A 19,524-nucleotide genomic window follows, 5' to 3' on the forward strand; every position below is an offset into this window, starting at 1 on the left:
GCTTTGCAGCTTGGGCTCATAATGAAATCAGGGAACCTAACGGAACTCACAATGATCTTCTGTGTAAGGGTCCCCAGTGGGTTTATTGTGGAATCATGTAAGGGTCCCCAGTGGGTTTATTGTGGAATCATGTAAGGGTCCCCAGTGGGTTTATTGTGGAATCATGTAAGGGTCCCCAGTGGGTTTATTGTGGAATCATGTAAGGGTCCCCAGTGGGTTTATTGTGGAATTATGATACACTAGGGCCCAGTATGGTACATTTGGGCACAATGATTTTATGAGGAGCAAACGTGTATAAAGATGGAAAACTATGTATCCTAAATCAGCTGAGATTAAAGGGACAGTGCACACACAATTTCATATAACTGCATGTATGGATACTACTATAAAGAAGAATATGCACAGATACTGATCTAAATATCCAGTATAAAACTTATTTAGAAGCTCCCAGTTTAGCACTGTTGATGAGGTTAGGCTGGGACACCCAGTGAAAGTGGCTGGGAAAGTAGGAAGGGCAGACCCCCCCGCATATGAAAAGATCCATTACACAAACAAGAGAAAGCAGAAATCTGTATACTTGGGTCTACATCCGATACTTTGGGGCTTGGTTAGGAGTCTGAAAATCAGCACAATGTTATTAGAAATAAGTAAAACTTTAAATTGTTATAAAAACACTCCTAGATGGGCTATATACATGTATCATCTACAAAACTTTTATGTAAATCCCTTTAAGTGCATCACACTTGGCCCTGGGTGGGAAGTCATTTTGCAGCTTGAGGGGTATATAGGGCTGTTTATACCCAGTAATCTGTGTGATAATGAGAACCTCCTGTAATCCGGCTGATAATTATCCTTTTGTTCTTTAGTTTCTGAGGGAAGACCTGAATTACCACGACCCAACAGTGAAGCACAGCACCTTCCACGGAGAGGACAAGCTGATCAGTGTGGCAGATCTCTGGAACGCCTGGAAAGTCTCAGACGGTAACGCAATTGCACCCGGCAGCGCTTTAACCCATTGTTTCTCAATCCCAGACAGTTATCATGATCGAGTGAAAGGGACAGGAAAGTCAAATTAAACGTTAATGATGCGCATAGAGCAGCAATTCTATAACTTATATGTAGTATCAGAGCAGACTTGTGCTTGCAGCCAGCACCTTAAAGGGACACTCAAGTCAAATTAAACGTTAATGATGCGCATAGAGCAGCAATTCTATAACTTATATATAGTATCAGAGCAGACTTGTGCTTGCAGCCAGCACCTTAAAGGGACACTCAAGTCAAATTAAACGTTAATGATGCGCATAGAGCAGCAATTCTATAACTTATATGTAGTATCGGAGCAGACTTGTGCTTGCAGCCAGCACCTTAAAGGGACACTCAAGTCAAATTAAACGTTAATGATGCGCATAGAGCAGCAATTCTATAACTTATATGTAGTATCAGAGCAGACTTGTGCTTGCAGCCAGCACCTTAAAGGGACACTCAAGTCAAATTAAACGTTAATGATGCGCATAGAGCAGCAATTCTATAACTTATATGTAGTATCGGAGCAGACTTGTGCTTGCAGCCGGCACCTTAAAGGGACAGTAAAGCAGCAATTCTATAATTTATATATAGTATCGGAGCAGACTTGTGCTTGCAGCCGGCACCTTAGAGGGACAGTAAAGCAGCAATTCTATAACTTATATATAGTATCAGATCAGACTTGTGCTTGCAGCCAGCACCTTAAAGGGACAGTAAAGCAGCAATTCTATAACTTATATGTAGTATCGGAGCAGACTTGTGCTTGCAGCCGGCACCTTAAAGGGACACTCAAGTCAAATTAAACGTTAATGATGCGCATAGAGCAGCAATTCTATAACTTATATGTAGTATCAGAGCAGACTTGTGCTTGCAGCCAGCACCTTAAAGGGACAGTAAAGCAGCAATTCTATAACTTATATATAGTATCGGAGCAGACTTGTGCTTGCAGCCAGCACCTTAAAGGGACAGTAAAGCAGCAATTCTATAACTTATATATAGTATCGGAGAAGACTTCTGCTTGCAGCCAGCACCTTAAAGGGACAGTAAAGCAGCAATTCTATAACTTATATATAGTATCGGAGCAGACTTGTGCTTGCAGCCAGCACCTTAAAGGGACGGTAAAGCAGCAATTCTATAACTTATATATAGTATCGGAGAAGACTTGTGCTTGCAGCCAGCACCTTAAAGGGACAGTAAAGCAGCAATTCTATAACTTATATATAGTATCGGAACAGACTTGTGCTTGCAGCCAGCACCTTAAAGGGACAGTAAAGCAGCAATTCTATAACTTATATATAGTATCAGAACAGACTTGTGCTTGCAGCCGGCACCTTTAAAGGGACAGTAAAGCAGCAATTCTATAACTTATATATAGTATCGGAGCAGACTTGTGCTTGCAGCCGGCACCTTAAAGGGACAGTAAAGCAGCAATTCTATAACTTATATATAGTATCGGAACAGACTTGTGCTTGCAGCCAGCACCTTAAAGGGACAGTAAAGCAGCAATTCTATAACTTATATATAGTATCGGAGCAGACTTGTGCTTGCAGCCGGCACCTTTAAAGGGACAGTAAAGCAGCAATTCTGTAACTTATATATAGTATCAGAACAGACTTGTGCTTGCAGCCGGCACCTTAAAGGGACAGTAAAGCAGCAATTCTTCAACTTATATATAGTATCGGAACAGACTTGTGCTTGCAGCCAGCACCTTAAAGGGACAGTAAAGCAGCAATTCTATAACTTATATATAGTATCAGAGCAGACTTGTGCTTGCAGCCAGCACCTTAAAGGGACAGTAAAGCAGCAATTCTATAACTTATATATAGTATCGGAGCAGACTTGTGCTTGCAGCCAGCACCTTAAAGGGACAGTAAAGCAGCAATTCTATAACTTATATATAGTATCGGAGCAGACCTGTGCTTGCAGCCAGCACCTTAAAGGGACAGTAAAGCAGCAATTCTATAACTTATATATAGTATCGGAGCAGACTTGTGCTTGCAGCCAGCACCTTAAAGGGACAGTAAAGCAGCAATTCTATAACTTATATATAGTATCAGAACAGACTTGTGCTTGCAGCCGGCACCTTTAAAGGGACAGTAAAGCAGCAATTCTATAACTTATATATAGTATCGGAGCAGACTTGTGCTTGCAGCCGGCACCTTAAAGGGACAGTAAAGCAGCAATTCTATAACTTATATATAGTATCGGAACAGACTTGTGCTTGCAGCCAGCACCTTAAAGGGACAGTAAAGCAGCAATTCTATAACTTATATATAGTATCGGAGCAGACTTGTGCTTGCAGCCGGCACCTTTAAAGGGACAGTAAAGCAGCAATTCTGTAACTTATATATAGTATCAGAACAGACTTGTGCTTGCAGCCGGCACCTTAAAGGGACAGTAAAGCAGCAATTCTTCAACTTATATATAGTATCGGAACAGACTTGTGCTTGCAGCCAGCACCTTAAAGGGACAGTAAAGCAGCAATTCTATAACTTATATATAGTATCAGAACAGACTTGTGCTTGCAGCCGGCACCTTAACCCCTTAGTGACCAGAGCACTTTTCCATTTTCTGTCCGTTTGGGACCAAGGCTATTTTTACATTTTTGCGGTGTTTGTGTTTAGCTGTAATTTTCTTCTTACTCATTTACTGTACCCACACATATTATATACCGTTTTTCTCGCCATTAAATGGACTTTCTAAAGATACCATTATTTTCATCATATCTTATCATTTACTATAAAAAAAAATATAAAATATGAGGAAAAAATTGAAAAAAACACACTTTTTCTAACTATGACCCCCAAAATCTGTTACACATCTACAACTACCAAAAAACACCCATGCTAAATAGTTTCTAAATTTTGTCCTGAGTTTAGAAATACCCAATGTTTACATGTTCTTTGCTTTTTTTGTAAGTTATAGGGCCATAAATACAATTAGCACTTTGCTATTTCCAAACCATTATTTTTCAAAATTAGCGCTAGTTACATTAGAACACTAATATCTTTCAGGAATCTCTGAATATCCATTGACATGTATATATTTTTTTTTAGTAGACATCCCAAAGTATTCATCTAGGCCCATTTTGGTATATTTCATGCCACCATTTCACCGCCAAATGCGATTAAATACAAAAAATCGTTCACTTTTTTACTAATTTTTTCACAAACTTTTGGTTTCTCACTGAAATTATTTACAAACAGCTTGTGTAATTATGGCTTAAATGGTTGTAAATTCTTCTCTGGGATCCCCTTTGTTCAGAAATAGCAGACATATATGGCTTTGGCGTTGCTTTTTAGTAATTAGAAGGCTGCTAAATGCCACTGCGCACTACACGTGTATTATGCCCAGCAGTGAAGGGGTTAATTATGGAGCATGTAGGGAGCCTTTAGGGATAATTTTAGCTTTAGTGTAGTGTAGTAGACAACCCCTAGTATTGATCTAGGCCAATTTTGGTATATTTCATGCCACCATTTCACCGCCAAATGCGATCAAATTAAAAAAACCGTTAAATTTTTCACAATTTTAGGTTTCTCACTGAAATCATTTACAAACAGCTTGTGCAATTATGGCACAAATGGTTGTAAATGCTTCTCTGGGATCCCCTTTGTTCAGAAATAGCAGACATATATGGCTTTGGCGTTGCTTTTTGGTAATTAGAAGGCCGCCAAATGCCGCTGCATTTCACACGTGTATTATGGCTAGCAGTGAAGGGGTTAATTATGTAGCTTGTAGGGAGCTTGCAGGGTTAATTTTAGCTTTAGTGTAGAGCTCAGCCTCCCACCTGAAACATGAGACCACCTGATCCCTCCCAAACAGCTCTCTTCCCTCCCCCACCCCACAATTGTCCCCGCCATCTTAAGTACTGGCAGAAACTCTGCCAGTACTAAAATAAAAGCTATATTTGGGCCTTTTTTGTGTTTTTTAAGCATATTTACATATGCTGCTGTGTAGGATCCCCCCTTAGCTCCCAGCCTCACTGATCCCCCACCAAACAGCTCTCTAACCCTCCCCCTCTGCCTTAATGGGCGCCATCTTGGGTACTGGCAGCTGTCTGCCAGTACCCAGTGTAGTAAAAAAAAATGTGCCTTTTTATTTTTTTAAATGATCTTTTCTGTAGTGTAGCTTCCCCCCCCCCAAGATCAACCCCCCCACCCCTTCCAGGTCCCTTAGCTGTTTATTTACAGCTTTAATAACTTTTTTTGATTACTTTACCCAGTTTATTTTTCTGTAGTGCAGCGGTTCCCTCCCGCTCCCGCCCCGTGCACGCGCCCGCCCGCCGCCCCCCGTGCACGCGCGCGCTCCCGTGCGCGCTCCCGCCCCTCCCGCCCCCGATCCCGCCCCCCTCGCCCCCGATCCCGCCCCCCTCCACTCCATTCGGCACATCGATGGCCGACCACCCGCCTCCCAGACTTGCTCCCACCCACCAACGATACCGGCCACCGATGTCCGGTGCAGAGAGGGCCACAGAGTGGCTCTCTCTGCATCGGATGGCCAAGGGGGGTTATTGCAGGATGCCTCGATATCGAGGCATCACTGCAATAACCGGAAAGCAGCTGGAAGCGTGCAGGATCGCTTCCAGCTGCTTTCCAGACCAAGGACGTACGCCACACGTCCTCGGTCATTAACTGACTTTTTTTTGAGGACGTGTGGCGTACGTCCTTGGTCATTAAGGGGTTAAAGGGACAGTAAAGCAGCAATTCTTCAACTTATATATAGTATCGGAACAGACTTGTGCTTGCAGCCAGCACCTTAAAGGGACAGTAAAGCAGCAATTCTATAACTTATATATAGTATCGGAACAGACTTGTGCTTGCAGCCGGCACCTTAAAGGGACAGTAAAGCAGCAATTCTATAACTTATATATAGTATCGGAACAGACTTGTGCTTGCAGCCAGCACCTTAAAGGGACAGTAAAGCAGCAATTCTATAACTTATATATAGTATCGGAACAGACTTGTGCTTGCAGCCAGCACCTTAAAGGGACAGTAAAGCAGCAATTCTATAACTTATATATAGTATCGGAGCAGACTTGTGCTTGCAGCCGGCACCTTAAAGGGCAGTAAAGCAGCAATTCTATAACTTATATATAGTATCAGAACAGACTTGTGCTTGCAGCCGGCACCTTAAAGGGACAGTAAAGCAGCAATTCTATAACTTATATATAGTATCAGAACAGACTTGTGCTTGCAGCCGGCACTTTAAAGGGACAGTAAAGCAGCAATTCTATAACTTACATATAGTATCGGAGCAGACTTGTGCTTGCAGCCGGCACCTTAAAGGGACAGTAAAGCAGCAATTCTATAACTTATATATAGTATCAGAACAGACTTGTGCTTGCAGCCAGCACCTTAAAGGGACAGTAAAGCAGCAATTCTATAACTTATATATAGTATCGGAACAGACTTGTGCTTGCAGCCGGCACCTTAAAGGGACAGTAAAGTCAAATTAAACGTTAATGATGCGGATAAAGCAAAAATTCTATAACTTATATATAGTATCGGAGCAGACTTGTGCTTCCAGCCAGCACCTTAAAGGGACACTTTTATGAATTAGATAGAACGACAGTTTTGAGACACTTTACTTGTATTATCAAATGTTGCACCGTCTTTTTATTTTCACACTTTCTGGGGAACAAGCTCACAAGGTATACTAGTCTGTGATTGGCTGATGTCTGTCACATGATACAGGGGGTCGGAAAATGGGAGAAAAAAATATTTGTCAGAAAAAATCTACTGCTTATTTGAAATTCAGAGCAAGTGTTTTGTGTTTTTATTATGCACTTGTTAATTCTGTAATTCTTCTGCATTTAGTGGTCCTTTTATGATAAAATATTTTTTATTAAGCACAAAACATGACATATTAATAAACAATAATAGCTCAGTGCATCATGGGATCATTAGACAACACATCACTTGTACAGCTGCCATCTTTTGTAGCAATTTTATACCATTGATTGCAAGCCAGGATATCAATCCACAATATTTCAGTGTAGGCATCAGGACCCAATCCCGGTCTGACATACTTAACAGTACATTTCTAACATACATTGTTTTCCAAAAGACCAAGAAAAAATAAAGATAAGGTCAAATCAAAAGAAATAGTAAAGAACAATAAGAACAAACTAACAAGTGGTCAAGTAAAGAGCGGTTAGGTGTGTCATAGCCATTTAATACATATTCCCTGTCGGGGGATAGAATATCTATCAATGAACCTTACCTGTCTTTCTGTGCCTTACATTTAGGGCCCCAAGCAAGTCCATACGTCATCTCGATTGCATTAACCAGTAAAAACAAATGTATCTACAGTTCCCAGGATAAAAGCTGCAGTTTCATGGAGTTTGTGTCAATCTAATTTTGTCTAGAGCCTGTTGTCATGTCGGTGCTCTCTCCCTCCAATACTTAGCATATTCTTGTGACTGTGCACAGTATCCTGACAAAAGTGTTAATATGATGGTGATAATTTGGAAATGGCATGTTGAGGAGACCCTGGATCATTTAGTGGTCCTTTTAAAGGGACATGAAACCCAATTTTAGGTAGAACATAAAGTTTTAAACAACATTCTAGTGTACTTCTATTATCAAATTAGCTTTATTCTCTTGGTATCATTTGTTGAAGGAGCAGCAATGCACTACTTCTAACTGAACACATGGGTGAGCCAATGACAATCGGTAGATATATGCAGCCACCAATCAGCAGCTAGAGCCTATGTTCTTTGCTGCTCCTGGGCTTTCCTAGATAAACCTTTCAGCAAAGAATGAAGCATATTAAATAGCAGTAAATGGGAAAGTTGTTTAAAATGGCTTCTTTAGGTCTATTTTAGTATTTGAAATAGCTGGTTTTGTTGTTTGAAACCAGAACCCATTAAAATGTGTAGAGCTTGCAGGGAAATCAGATTTCCTTATTTAATCACTTTCTGTACATACACATGCTTTTTTATATTATCTATGGCTGTATACCAAAGCCCAATACTTCAACAATCAAATGTTGTTTTTCTATTATTCTCTCCATCTCTTCTACCTCTCACTGGGAGTGTAATTGCTGGCTATGTTTACCCAGCTTTTCTATAGTCAACACTTAAGTATAGAACCTTTCAGTATAGCTAGGGATACCACCGATTTCTGTTTTCGCCTTAACTTCTTTTATCAGAAAACGTGTCCCATAAAAAAGAATGGGCTTGCAGGCCCGTGTCCCATGAGAAGGATGGGCTTGCAGGCCCGTGTCCCATGAGAAGGATGGGCTTGCAGGCCCGTGTCCCATGAGAAGGATGGGCTTGCAGGCCCGTGTCCCATGAGAAGGATGGGCTTGCAGGCCCGTGTCCCATGAGAAGGATGGGCTTGCAGGCCCGTGTCCCATGAGAAGGATGGGCTTGCAGGCCCGTGTCCCATGAGAAGGATGGGCTTGCAGGCCCGTGTCCCATGAGAAGGATGGGCTTGCAGGCCCGTGTCCCATGAGAAGGATGGGCTTGCAGGCCCGTGTCCCATGAGAAGGATGGGCTTGCAGGTCCGTGTCCCATAAAAAAGAATGGGCTTACAGGCCCGTGTCCCATGTGAAGGATGGGCTTGCAGGCCCGTGTCCCATGTGAAGGATGGGCTTGCAGGCCTGTGTCCCATAAAAAAGAATGGACTTGCAGGCCCGTGTCCCATAAAAAAGAATGGGCTTGCAGGCCCGTGTCCCATAAAAAAAGAATGGGCTTGCAGGCACGTGTCCCATAAAAAAGAATGGGCTTGCAGGCCCGTGTCCCATAAAAAAGAATGGGCTTGCAGGCCCGTGTCCCATAAAAAAGAATGGGCTTGCAGGCCCGTGTCCCATAAAAAAGAATGGGCTTGCAGGCCCGTGTCCCATAAAAAAGAATGGGCTTGCAGGCCCGTGTCCCATAAAAAAGAATGGGCTTGCAGGCCCGTGTCCCATAAAAAAGAATGGGCTTGCAGGCCCGTGTCCCATGAGAAGGATGGGCTTGCAGGCCCGTGTCCCATGAGAAGGATGGGCTTGCAGGCCCGTGTCCCATGAGAAGGATGGGCTTGCAGGCCCGTGTCCCATGAGAAGGATGGGCTTGCAGGCCCGTGTCCCATGAGAAGGATGGGCTTGCAGGCCCGTGTCCCATGAGAAGGATGGGCTTGCAGGCCCGTGTCCCATGAGAAGGATGGGCTTGCAGGCCCGTGTCCCATGAGAAGGATGGGCTTGCAGGCCCGTGTCCCATGAGAAGGATGGGCTTGCAGGCCCGTGTCCCATGAGAAGGATGGGCTTGCAGGCCCGTGTCCCATGAGAAGGATGGGCTTGCAGGCCCGTGTCCCATGAGAAGGATGGGCTTGCAGGCCCGTGTCCCATGAGAAGGATGGGCTTGCAGGCCCGTGTCCCATGAGAAGGATGGGCTTGCAGGCCCGTGTCCCATGAGAAGGATGGGCTTGCAGGCCCGTGTCCCATGAGAAGGATGGGCTTGCAGGCCCGTGTCCCATGAGAAGGATGGGCTTGCAGGCCCGTGTCCCATGAGAAGGATGGGCTTGCAGGCCCGTGTCCCATGAGAAGGATGGGCTTGCAGGCCCGTGTCCCATGAGAAGGATGGGCTTGCAGGCCCGTGTCCCATGAGAAGGATGGGCTTGCAGGCCCGTGTCCCATGAGAAGGATGGGCTTGCAGGCCCGTGTCCCATGAGAAGGATGGGCTTGCAGGCCCGTGTCCCATGAGAAGGATGGGCTTGCAGGCCCGTGTCCCATGAGAAGGATGGGCTTGCAGGCCCGTGGCCCATGAGAAGGATGGGCTTGCAGGCCCGTGGCCCATGAGAAGGATGGGCTTGCAGGCCCGTGGCCCATGAGAAGGATGGGCTTGCAGGCCCGTGGCCCATGAGAAGGATGGGCTTGCAGGCCCGTGGCCCAATGGGAAGGGTGGGCTTGCAGGCCCGTGGCCCAATGGGAAGGGTGGGCTTGCAGGCCCGTGTCCCAATGGGAAGGGTGGGCTTGCAGGCCCGTGTCCCAATGGGAAGGGTGGGCTTGCAGGCCCGTGTCCCAATGGGAAGGGTGGGCTTGCAGGCCCGTGTCCCAATGGGAAGGGTGGGCTTGCAGGCCTGGGTCCGTTCAGAGTGATGCACTTGCAGACCTAAGTTCCATAAAATACATACATGCATACATAACTAAATTCTCGTGTAACATAAATGACTATATCATATTAGGAGTATTTTAGGATTAGTGTGGCTGAATTTAATTTGAAGGCATTATTTACATTGTACAAGGGTTAATTTGCTTATAACATTAAACATTATGTGCTTATCCACACTGATGTTTATTCACTTGTTGAACCACCTACTAAATCAAGAAAGCTTTCTTTATAAAAGGAGGTGCTGCTTACATTACCTTTTATTGGATTATTTAAAGATGGTCTCTTACTAAAGCCCGTGTCACGTGATTCTTTGCAAACATTTGCTAAAACAATATTTGGATTACGTTTTTTTTCCTCCCTCTTTCATACAGGTGGTGAGAGTCCACGATCCATTATTTCTGCGAAATACTCTTCCCTGCCACTAGGAGGACTCAAAGATTTGCGAACCCCAAGAGCTCTATAAAACCGCTCCCACATTTTTCTGTTAAAGGAAGGTGAAAATGTGCTTGTTATTCTTCACTGAGAGGTGTTCATTACCCCTCAGAATGCAGTATTTGATGGAGTATTGTATTGGGAGTATGGGTAGAAAGACGTTCTTCACCTCATGAGAATTAGTCATATGCCTTCCACAGGTGTCGCAAGTACCTGTCCTTTGCCACCTCCTTTTGGGTCATCTATATACTTCTATTTCATAATCTCTACTGATATGTTTCAGCACTGGTTTGGCTTTCTGGTGTTTTATTTTCCAATAGACGAGTGCCTGTCGGTAAGTACTATTTTTTAATGTAATTGACAAGAGTCCATGAGCTAGTGACATATGGGATATACAATCCAACCAGGAGGGGCAAAGTATCCCAAACCTCAAAATGCCTATAAATACACCCCTCACCACACCCACAATTCAGTTTTACAAACTTTGCCTCCTATGGAGGTGGTGAAGTAAGTTTGTGCTAGATTTCTACGTTGATATGCGCTTCTCAGCATTTTTTTGAAGCCCGATTCCTCTGAGTACAGTGAATGACAGAGGGATGTGAAGGGAGTATTACCTATTGAATGCAATGGTTTTCCTCATGGGGATCTATTTCATAGGTTCTCTGTTATCGTTCGTAGAGATTCATCTCCTACCTCCCTTTTCAGATCGACGATATACTCTTATATACCATTACCTCTACTGATAACTGTTTCAGTACTTTATTTGGCTATCTGCTATATGTGGATGGGTGTCTTTTGGTAAGTATGTTTTCATTACTTAAGACACTCTCAGCTATGGTTTGGCACTTTATGCATTTATATAAAGTTCTAAATATATGTATTGTCCTTATATTTGCCATGATTCAGGTTTTCAGTATATTTACTTTTTTTGCAGACTGTCCGTTTCATATCTGGGAAATGCTTTTTTTTATGAAAAAATATTTCTTACCGGGGGTATAGTCTCTCTTTCAAATTGACTGTCTTTTAAATTTGCGGCAGAATTAGTCTCGCGAGGGCGTAAAATGGCAAAATCTATTGCGTCATTTTTGGTGCGGGATTTTTTTGGTGCAAAGTTACGTTCGTTGATGCAAATTCATCATTTCCGGCGTCTTAGTTGACGCAGAGTCCTTCACAAGGTTGCGTCATCTATAACACACGTGTTTCGTTTCCGGACGTTTTTGGCGCCAAAAAATATTTTTCTGTTTGTTGTGCGTCATACTTGGCGCCAAATATTTTAATTTTTTAAAACCCCATTCCTTTTGCCTCTACTCTTTTTCTATGTCAGAGGGCTATGCTGTTTGCATTTTTTCCCATTCCTGAAACTGCCATATAAGGAAATTGATTATTTTGCTTTATATGTTGTTTTTTTCTCTTACATTTGCAAGATGTCTCAATCTGATCCTGTCTCAGAATTTACTGCTGGTCCCTACTGCCTGATAACGGTTCTACCAAAGCTAGGTGCATTTGTTGTAAACTTGTGTAGATTATACCTCCAGCTGTGGTTTGTAATAGTTGTCATGATAAACTTTTACATGCAGAAAATGTTTCCATCAGTAGTCAAGAAGGCGAAGATCACAAAGTATCCGAGCTAGAGGTGCGCTTGTGACTGCAGGCGTAGAAGGCAAACGATCCAGACAGTAGGAGGCAAGCGATCAAAACAGTAACAGGCTGCTCTCTTGAAGTGGTAGTAGATCAGATGAATCCTAGAGGGAAAAAAGAGGCGCCAACATCGAGTAGTAGGATCTAAACAGGTAGGCGAAATCCAAGAAAACCGGACCCCACAGGTTGGCAACTCACCAGATCCAGCGGCACAACCGGAGTGCCGTTCTAGGCAGCACGGGACTCAAAGCAGTCGCCCGTAAGACTGGGGGAGGCGTCCAATCAAGTCCAACGTTGGTAGGAATCAGGTGGACCAATCAGCAGGGCCCCTCGGAAGCCACAACGAACAGAGAGACCGTAATCTCAAGTGGAAATAGAAACAAGTCCAGGAGCGAGATTGTGGTTAAAAGTGTAATTCCTTTAATACTCAATAAAAACAATGCAACGCGTTTCTCAGCAATAGTACTGCTGTTTCATCAGGCTGTTTTGACCTTACATAAACATGCTCCTTTAAATCATGTCCAACAGCCAATCGGATCTCAGGTCAGTTACACACCTCCAGCAGCGTCATATGACGCTCAGTAGCTCTAAGAGGGATATATATAGCAATCCAACTGTAACTGCTTGCTAATCCAATTGACCTGGCATGACAATCTAAATATCGGACTTGTCTAAAAGCATTAAAACATAATAAAAATCAATATTTCTTCTGTTATGTGTGATCAGTCCACGGGTCATCATTACTTCTGGGATATTATCTGCTCCCCTACAGGAAGTGCAAGAGGATTCACCCAGCAGAGTTGCTATATAGCTCCTCCCCTCTACGTCACCTCCAGTCATTCTCTTGCACCCAAAGAAAATATTTGGGCATTATTTTTCCACTTGGCAGTTTGCTTGTTTTGATTATGACAGTTTCGTTTCTCTCTCACTGCTGTGTGTGAGGGGGAGGGGCCGTTTTTGGCGCTCTTTGCTACGCATCAAAAATTTCCAGTCAGTTACACTTATATTTTCTGCATGATCCGGTTCATCTCTAACAGAACTCAGGGGTCTTCAAACTTCTTTGAAGGGAAGTAGATTCTCTCAGCAGAGCTGTGAGATTTATATAGTGACTGTGTTTTAAAACGTTGCTCTGTGATTTTTATGTTACTTATGGCAAACGGTCCCTAAGGTGGAGGGAGCAGTTTCTACTTTAGCTAAGCGCACCACTATCCCGGTGGAGGATAGCTGTGCTTTTTCAGATCCTATGGATAAAAAAATTAGAGGGTTACCTTAAGAAAATGTTTGTTCAACAAGGTTTGATATTGCAACCCCTTGCATGCATCGCGCCGATTACGGCTGCGGCAGCATTTTGGATTGAGTCTCTGGAAGAGAACCTTAGTTCCGCTACGCTGGACGACATTACGGACAGGCTTAGAGTCCTTAAACTAGCTAATTCATTCGTTTCGGAGGCCGTAGTACATTTAACCAAACTTACGGCTAAGAATTCAGGATTCGCCATTCAGGCACGTAGGGCGCTGTGGCTAAAATCCTGGTCGGCTGATGTAACTTCTAAGTCCAAATTACTTAATATACCTTTCAAGGGGCAAACTTTATTTGGGCCCGGTTTGAAAGAAATTATCGCTGACATTACAGGAGGTAAGGGCCACGCTCTACCTCAAGACAAAGCCAAAGCTAAGGCTAGACAGTCTAATTTTCGTCCCTTTTGGAATTTCAAAGCAGGTGCAGCATCAACTTCCACTGCACCAAAACAGGAAGGAGCTGTTGCTCGTTACAGACAAGGTTGGAAACCTAACCAGTCCTGGAATAAGGGCAAGCAGGCCAGAAAACCTGCTGCTGCCCCTAAGACAGCATGAACCGAGGGCCCCCGATCCGGGACCGGATCTAGTGGGGGGCAGACTCTCTCTCTTCGCCCAGGCTTGGGCAAGAGATGTCCAGGATCCCTGGGCGCTAGAGATCATATCTCAGGGATACCTTCTAGACTTCAAATTATCTCCCCCACGAGGGAGATTTCATCTGTCAAGGTTGTCAACAAACCAAATAAAGAAAGACGCGTTTCTACGCTGTGTACAAGATCTATTATTAATGGGAGTGATCCATCCGGTTCCGCGGTCGGAACAAGGACAAGGGTTTTACTCAAACCTGTTTGTGGTTCCCAAAAAAGAGGGAACTTTCAGGCCAATCTTGGATTTAAAGATCCTAAACAAATTCCTAAGAGTTCCATCGTTCAAAATGGAAACTATTCGGACAATCTTACCCATGATCCAAAAGGGTCAGTACATGACCACAGTGGATTTAAAGGATGCTTACCTTCACATACCGATTCACAAAGATCATTACCGGTATCTAAGGTTTGCCTTCTTAGACAGGCATTACCAGTTTGTAGCTCTTCCATTCGGATTGGCTACGGCTCCAAGAATCTTCACAAAGGTTCTGGGTGCCCTTCTGGCGGTTCTGAGACCGCGAGGAATTTCGGTAGCTCCGTACCTAGACGACATTCTGATACAAGCTTCAAGCTTTCAAACTGCCAAGTCTCATACAGAGTTAGTTCTGGCATTTCTAAGGTCGCATGGATGGAAAGTGAACGAAAAGAAGAGTTCTCTCTTGCCTCTCACAAGGGTTCCATTCTTGGGGACTCTTATAGATTCCGTAGAAATGAAGATTTATCTGACAGAAGACAGATTAACAAAGCTTCTAAATGCATGCCGTGTCCTTCATTCCATTCAACTCCCGTCAGTAGCTCAATGCATGGAGGTGATCGGCTTAATGGTAGCAGCAATGGACATAGTTCCCTTTGCACGCCTACATCTCAGACCGCTGCAATTGTGCATGCTGAGTCAGTGGAATGGGGATTACTCAGATTTGTCCCCCACTCTGAATCTGGATCAAGAGACCAGAAACTCTCTTCTATGGTGGCTTTCTCGGCCACATCTGTCCAGGGGGATGCCTTTCAGCAGGCCGGACTGGACAATTGTAACAACAGACGCCAGCCTTCTAGGTTGGGGCGCTGTCTGGAATTCTCTGAAGGCTCAGGGACAATGGAGTCAGGAGGAAAGTCTCCTGCCAATAAACATTCTGGAATTGAGAGCAGTTCTCAATGCCCTTCTAGCTTGGCCCCAGTTAAAGACTCGGGGGTTCATCAGGTTTCAGTCGGACAACATCACGACTGTAGCTTACATCAACCATCAGGGAGGGACAAGAAGCTCCCTAGCAATGATAGAAGTATCAAAGATAATTCGCTGGGCAGAGTATCACTCTTGCCACCTGTCAGCAATCCACATCCCGGGAGTGGAGAACTGGGAGGCGGATTTCTTGAGTCGCCAGACTCTTCATCCGGGGGAGTGGGAACTTCATCCGGAGGTCTTTGCCCAAATACTTCGACGTTGGGGCAAACCAGAGATAGATCTCATGGCGTCTCGCCAGAACGCCAAACTTCCTCGCTACGGATCCAGATCCAGGGATCCGGGAGCGGTTCTGATAGATGCTTTGACAGCACCTTGGAACTTCAGGATGGCTTATGTGTTTCCACCCTTCCCGCTGCTTCCTCGATTGATTGCCAAAATCAAACAGGAGAGAGCATCAGTGATTCTAATAGCGCCTGCATGGCCGCGCAGGACTTGGTATGCAGATCTAGTGGACATGTCATCCTGTCCGCCGTGGTCTCTACCTCTAAGACAGGACCTTCTGATTCAGGGTCCATTCAAACATCAAAGTCTAACTTCTCTGAAGCTGACTGCTTGGAAATTGAACGCTTGATTTTATCAAAACGTGGGTTTTCTGAGTCGGTTATTGATACCCTGATACAGGCTAGGAAGCCTGTTACCAGAAAGATTTACCATAAAATATGGCGTAAATACCTATACTGGTGTGAATCCAGAGATTACTCCTGGAGTAAGGTTAGGATTCCTAGGATATTGTCTTTTCTACAAGAAGGTTTAGAAAAGGGTTTATCGGCTAGCTCATTAAAGGGACAGATCTCAGCTCTGTCCATCTTGTTACACAGGCGTCTGTCAGAAAATTCAGACATCCAGGCCTTTTGTCAGGCTTTAGCTAGGATCAAGCCTGTGTTTAAAACTGTTGCTCCGCCATGGAGTTTAAACTTAGTTCTTAACGTTTTACAGGGTGTTCCGTTTGAACCCCTTCATTCCATTGATATAAGATTGTTATCTTGGAAAGTTCTATTTTTAATGGCTATTTCCTCGGCTCGAAGAGTCTCTGAGTTATCAGCCCTACATTGTGATTCTCCTTATCTGATCTTTCACTCAGACAAGGTAGTTCTGCGTACTAAACCTGGGTTCTTACCTAAGGTTGTCTCTAACAGGAATATCAATCAAGAGATTGTTGTTCCCTCCTTGTGTCCAAATCCTTCTTCAAAGAAGGAACGTCTTCTACACAATCTGGATGTAGTTCGTGCCCTCAAGTTCTACTTGCAGGCAACTAAAGATTTTCGCCAAACTTCTTCCCTGTTTGTCGTTTATTCTGGACAGAGGAGAGGTCAAAAAGCTTCTGCTACCTCTCTCTCTTTTTGGCTTCGTAGCATAATACGTTTAGCCTATGAGACTGCTGGACAGCAGCCTCCCTGAAAGAATTACAGCTCACTCCACTAGAGCTGTGGCTTCTACTTGGGCCTTTAAGAATGAGGCCTCTGTTGAACAGATTTGCAAGGCTGCAACTTGGTCTTCGCTTCATACTTTTTCCAAATTTTACAAATTTGACACTTTTGCTTCTTCGGAGGCTATTTTTGGGAGAAAGGTTCTTCAGGCAGTGGTTCCTTCTGTATAATGAGCCTGCCTATCCCTCCCGTCATCCGTGTACTTTTGCTTTGGTATTGGTATCCCAGAAGTAATGATGACCCGTGGACTGATCACACATAACAGAAGAAAACATAATTTATGCTTACCTGATAAATTCCTTTCTTCTGTTGTGTGATCAGTCCACGGCCCGCCCTGTTTTTTAAGGCAGGTACATATTTTTTTAAATTATAATTCAGTCACCACTACACCCTTGGCTTCTCCTTTCTCGTTGGTCTTTGGTCGAATGACTGGAGGTGACGTAGAGGGGAGGAGCTATATAGCAACTCTGCTGGGTGAATCCTCTTGCACTTCCTGTAGGGGAGCAGATAATATCCCAGAAGTAATGATGACCCGTGGACTGATCACACAACAGAAGAAAGGAATTTATCAGGTAAGCATAAATTATGTTATCTAAATATATCGTATATCACCTTAAACAGCCAATCGGATCTCATGCCGGCTACACACCTCCAAAAGCGTAATATGGTCTGACATGACATCTATATTAAATCCTTGTCTGTATATACCTAGACATATTGGGATAATATATAAAACAAATATATTTGAAGTTAGCGTCGGTGATTAGTACAGAAGCAAGGCAGAAGGGGTATAGTGCAGGCGGATCTTCGTTTTTTATTTTTCAATATCAAATAATGTTACCGCAAGTGTTGACTGTCCCTTTAAAAGAAGTGTTGATTACATTAGATATGGAGGAAACTAGTCCTCTTGATATTAAAACTAGTAAACGTTTAAATTCTGTTTATAAACCTCCTGTGATTATTCCAGAGGTTTTTCTAGTTCCTGATGCTATTTCAGATATGATATCTAAGGAATGGAATAGGCCTGTTACTTCTTTTATTCCTCCTTCAAGGTTTAAAAAATGGTATCCTTTGCCAACTATTAGATTGGAGTTTTGGATAAAGATCCCCAAAGTTGATGGGGCTATCTCTACTCTTGCTAAACGTACTATTATTCCTACGGAAGATAGTACTTCTTTTAAAGATCCTTTAGATAGGAAACTTGAATCTTATCTAAGAAAGGCTTATTTATATTCAGGTCATCTTCTTAGGCCTGCAATTTCTTTGGCTGATGTTGCAGTTGCTTCAAATTTTTGGTTGGAAACTTTAGCGCAACAAGTATCGGATCATGATTTGTCTAGCATTTTTAAATTAATTCAACATGCTAATAATTTCATTTGTGATGCCATTTTTTATATCATCAAAATTGATGTTAGATATATGTCTTTAGCTATTTTAGCTAGAAGAGCTTTATGGCTTAAATCTTGGAATGCTGAAGTCCAGATTGCTATCTCTTTCTTTCCAAGGTAATAAATTATTTGGTTCTCAGTTGGATTTAATAATTTCAACTGTCACTGGGGGGAAGGGAGTCTTTTTGCCTCAGGATAAAAATCTAAGGGTAAATCTAAAGCTCTAACCGTTTTCGTTCCTTTCGACATAATAAGGAACAGAAATCTAATCCTAACCCCAAAGGAATCTGTTTCCAATTGGAAGCCTTCCTCAAATTGGAATAAATCCAAGCCATTTAAGAGATCAAAGCCAGCCCCCAAGTCCGCATGAGGGTGCGGCCCTCATTCCAGCTTAGCTGGTAGGGGGCAGATTAAAATTTTTCAAAGATGTTTTGGATCAATTCAGTCCAAAATCATTGGATTCAGAGTATTGTCTCTCAGGGGTACAGAATAGGATTCAGAGTAAGACTGCCTGTGAGAATTTTTTTTCTCACGCATTCCTGCAAATCCCATTAAAGGCTCAGGCTTTCCTGAAGTGTGTTTCAGACCAGGGGTAATCATGCCAGTTCCGTTTCAGGAACAGGGGTCTGGGGTTTTATTCAAATCTATTAATTGTCCCAAAGAAAATTCATTCAAACCAGTTCTGGATCTAAAGAATTTGAATCGATATGTAAGAGTACCAACTTTTAAAATGGTGACTATAAGGACTATTCTGCCTTTTGTTCAGCAAGGGCATTATATGTCCACAATAGTCTTACAGGATGCATATCTTCATATTCCGATTCATCCGGATCACTATCAGATCCTGAGATTCTCTTTTCTAGACGAGCATTACCAATTTGTTGCTCTTCCTTTTGGCCTAGCGACAGCTCCAAGAATCTTTTCAAAGGTTCTCGGTGCCCTACTCTCTGTAAGCAGAGAGCGGGGTATTGCGGTATTTCCTTATTTGGACGATATCTTGGTACTTGCTCAGTCTTTACGCTCTGCAGAATTTCACACAAATCAACTAGTGTTGTTTCTTCAAAGACATGGTTGAAGGATCAATTTACCAAAAAGTTCTTTGATTCCTCAGACACGGGTAACCTTTTTAAGTTTCCAGATAGATTCAGTGTCCATGACTTTGTCTCTAACAGACAAGAGACGTTTAAAATTGGTTGCAGCCTGTAGGAACCTTCAGTCTCAGTCATTCCCTTCAGTAGCTATGTGCATGGAAGTTTTAGGTCTTATGACTGCAGCATCGGACGCAATCCCCTTTGCTCGTTTTCATATGAGACCTCTCCAGCTTTATATGCTGAACCAAT

The 19,524-nt window shown here is 43.3% G+C and overlaps 1 protein-coding gene across 4 annotated transcripts in view; it reads left to right on the forward strand.

Annotated features, from left to right (window-relative positions):
* The window catches only part of STIM1 (stromal interaction molecule 1), a 601,163-nt gene that overhangs the window by 252,448 nt on the left and 329,191 nt on the right, over positions 1-19,524 (forward strand). For all 4 annotated transcript variants that reach the window (XM_053708828.1, XM_053708825.1, XM_053708827.1 and 1 more), the window contains exon 4: positions 867-981. In XM_053708828.1, coding sequence (XP_053564803.1) covers positions 867-981 — 115 coding nt within the window. The remainder of the gene's footprint in view (positions 1-866; positions 982-19,524) is intronic.

The sequence above is a fragment of the Bombina bombina genome, chromosome 3 (assembly GCF_027579735.1).
Source record: "Bombina bombina isolate aBomBom1 chromosome 3, aBomBom1.pri, whole genome shotgun sequence".
In the NCBI taxonomy this organism is placed as follows: Eukaryota; Metazoa; Chordata; class Amphibia; order Anura; family Bombinatoridae; genus Bombina; species Bombina bombina.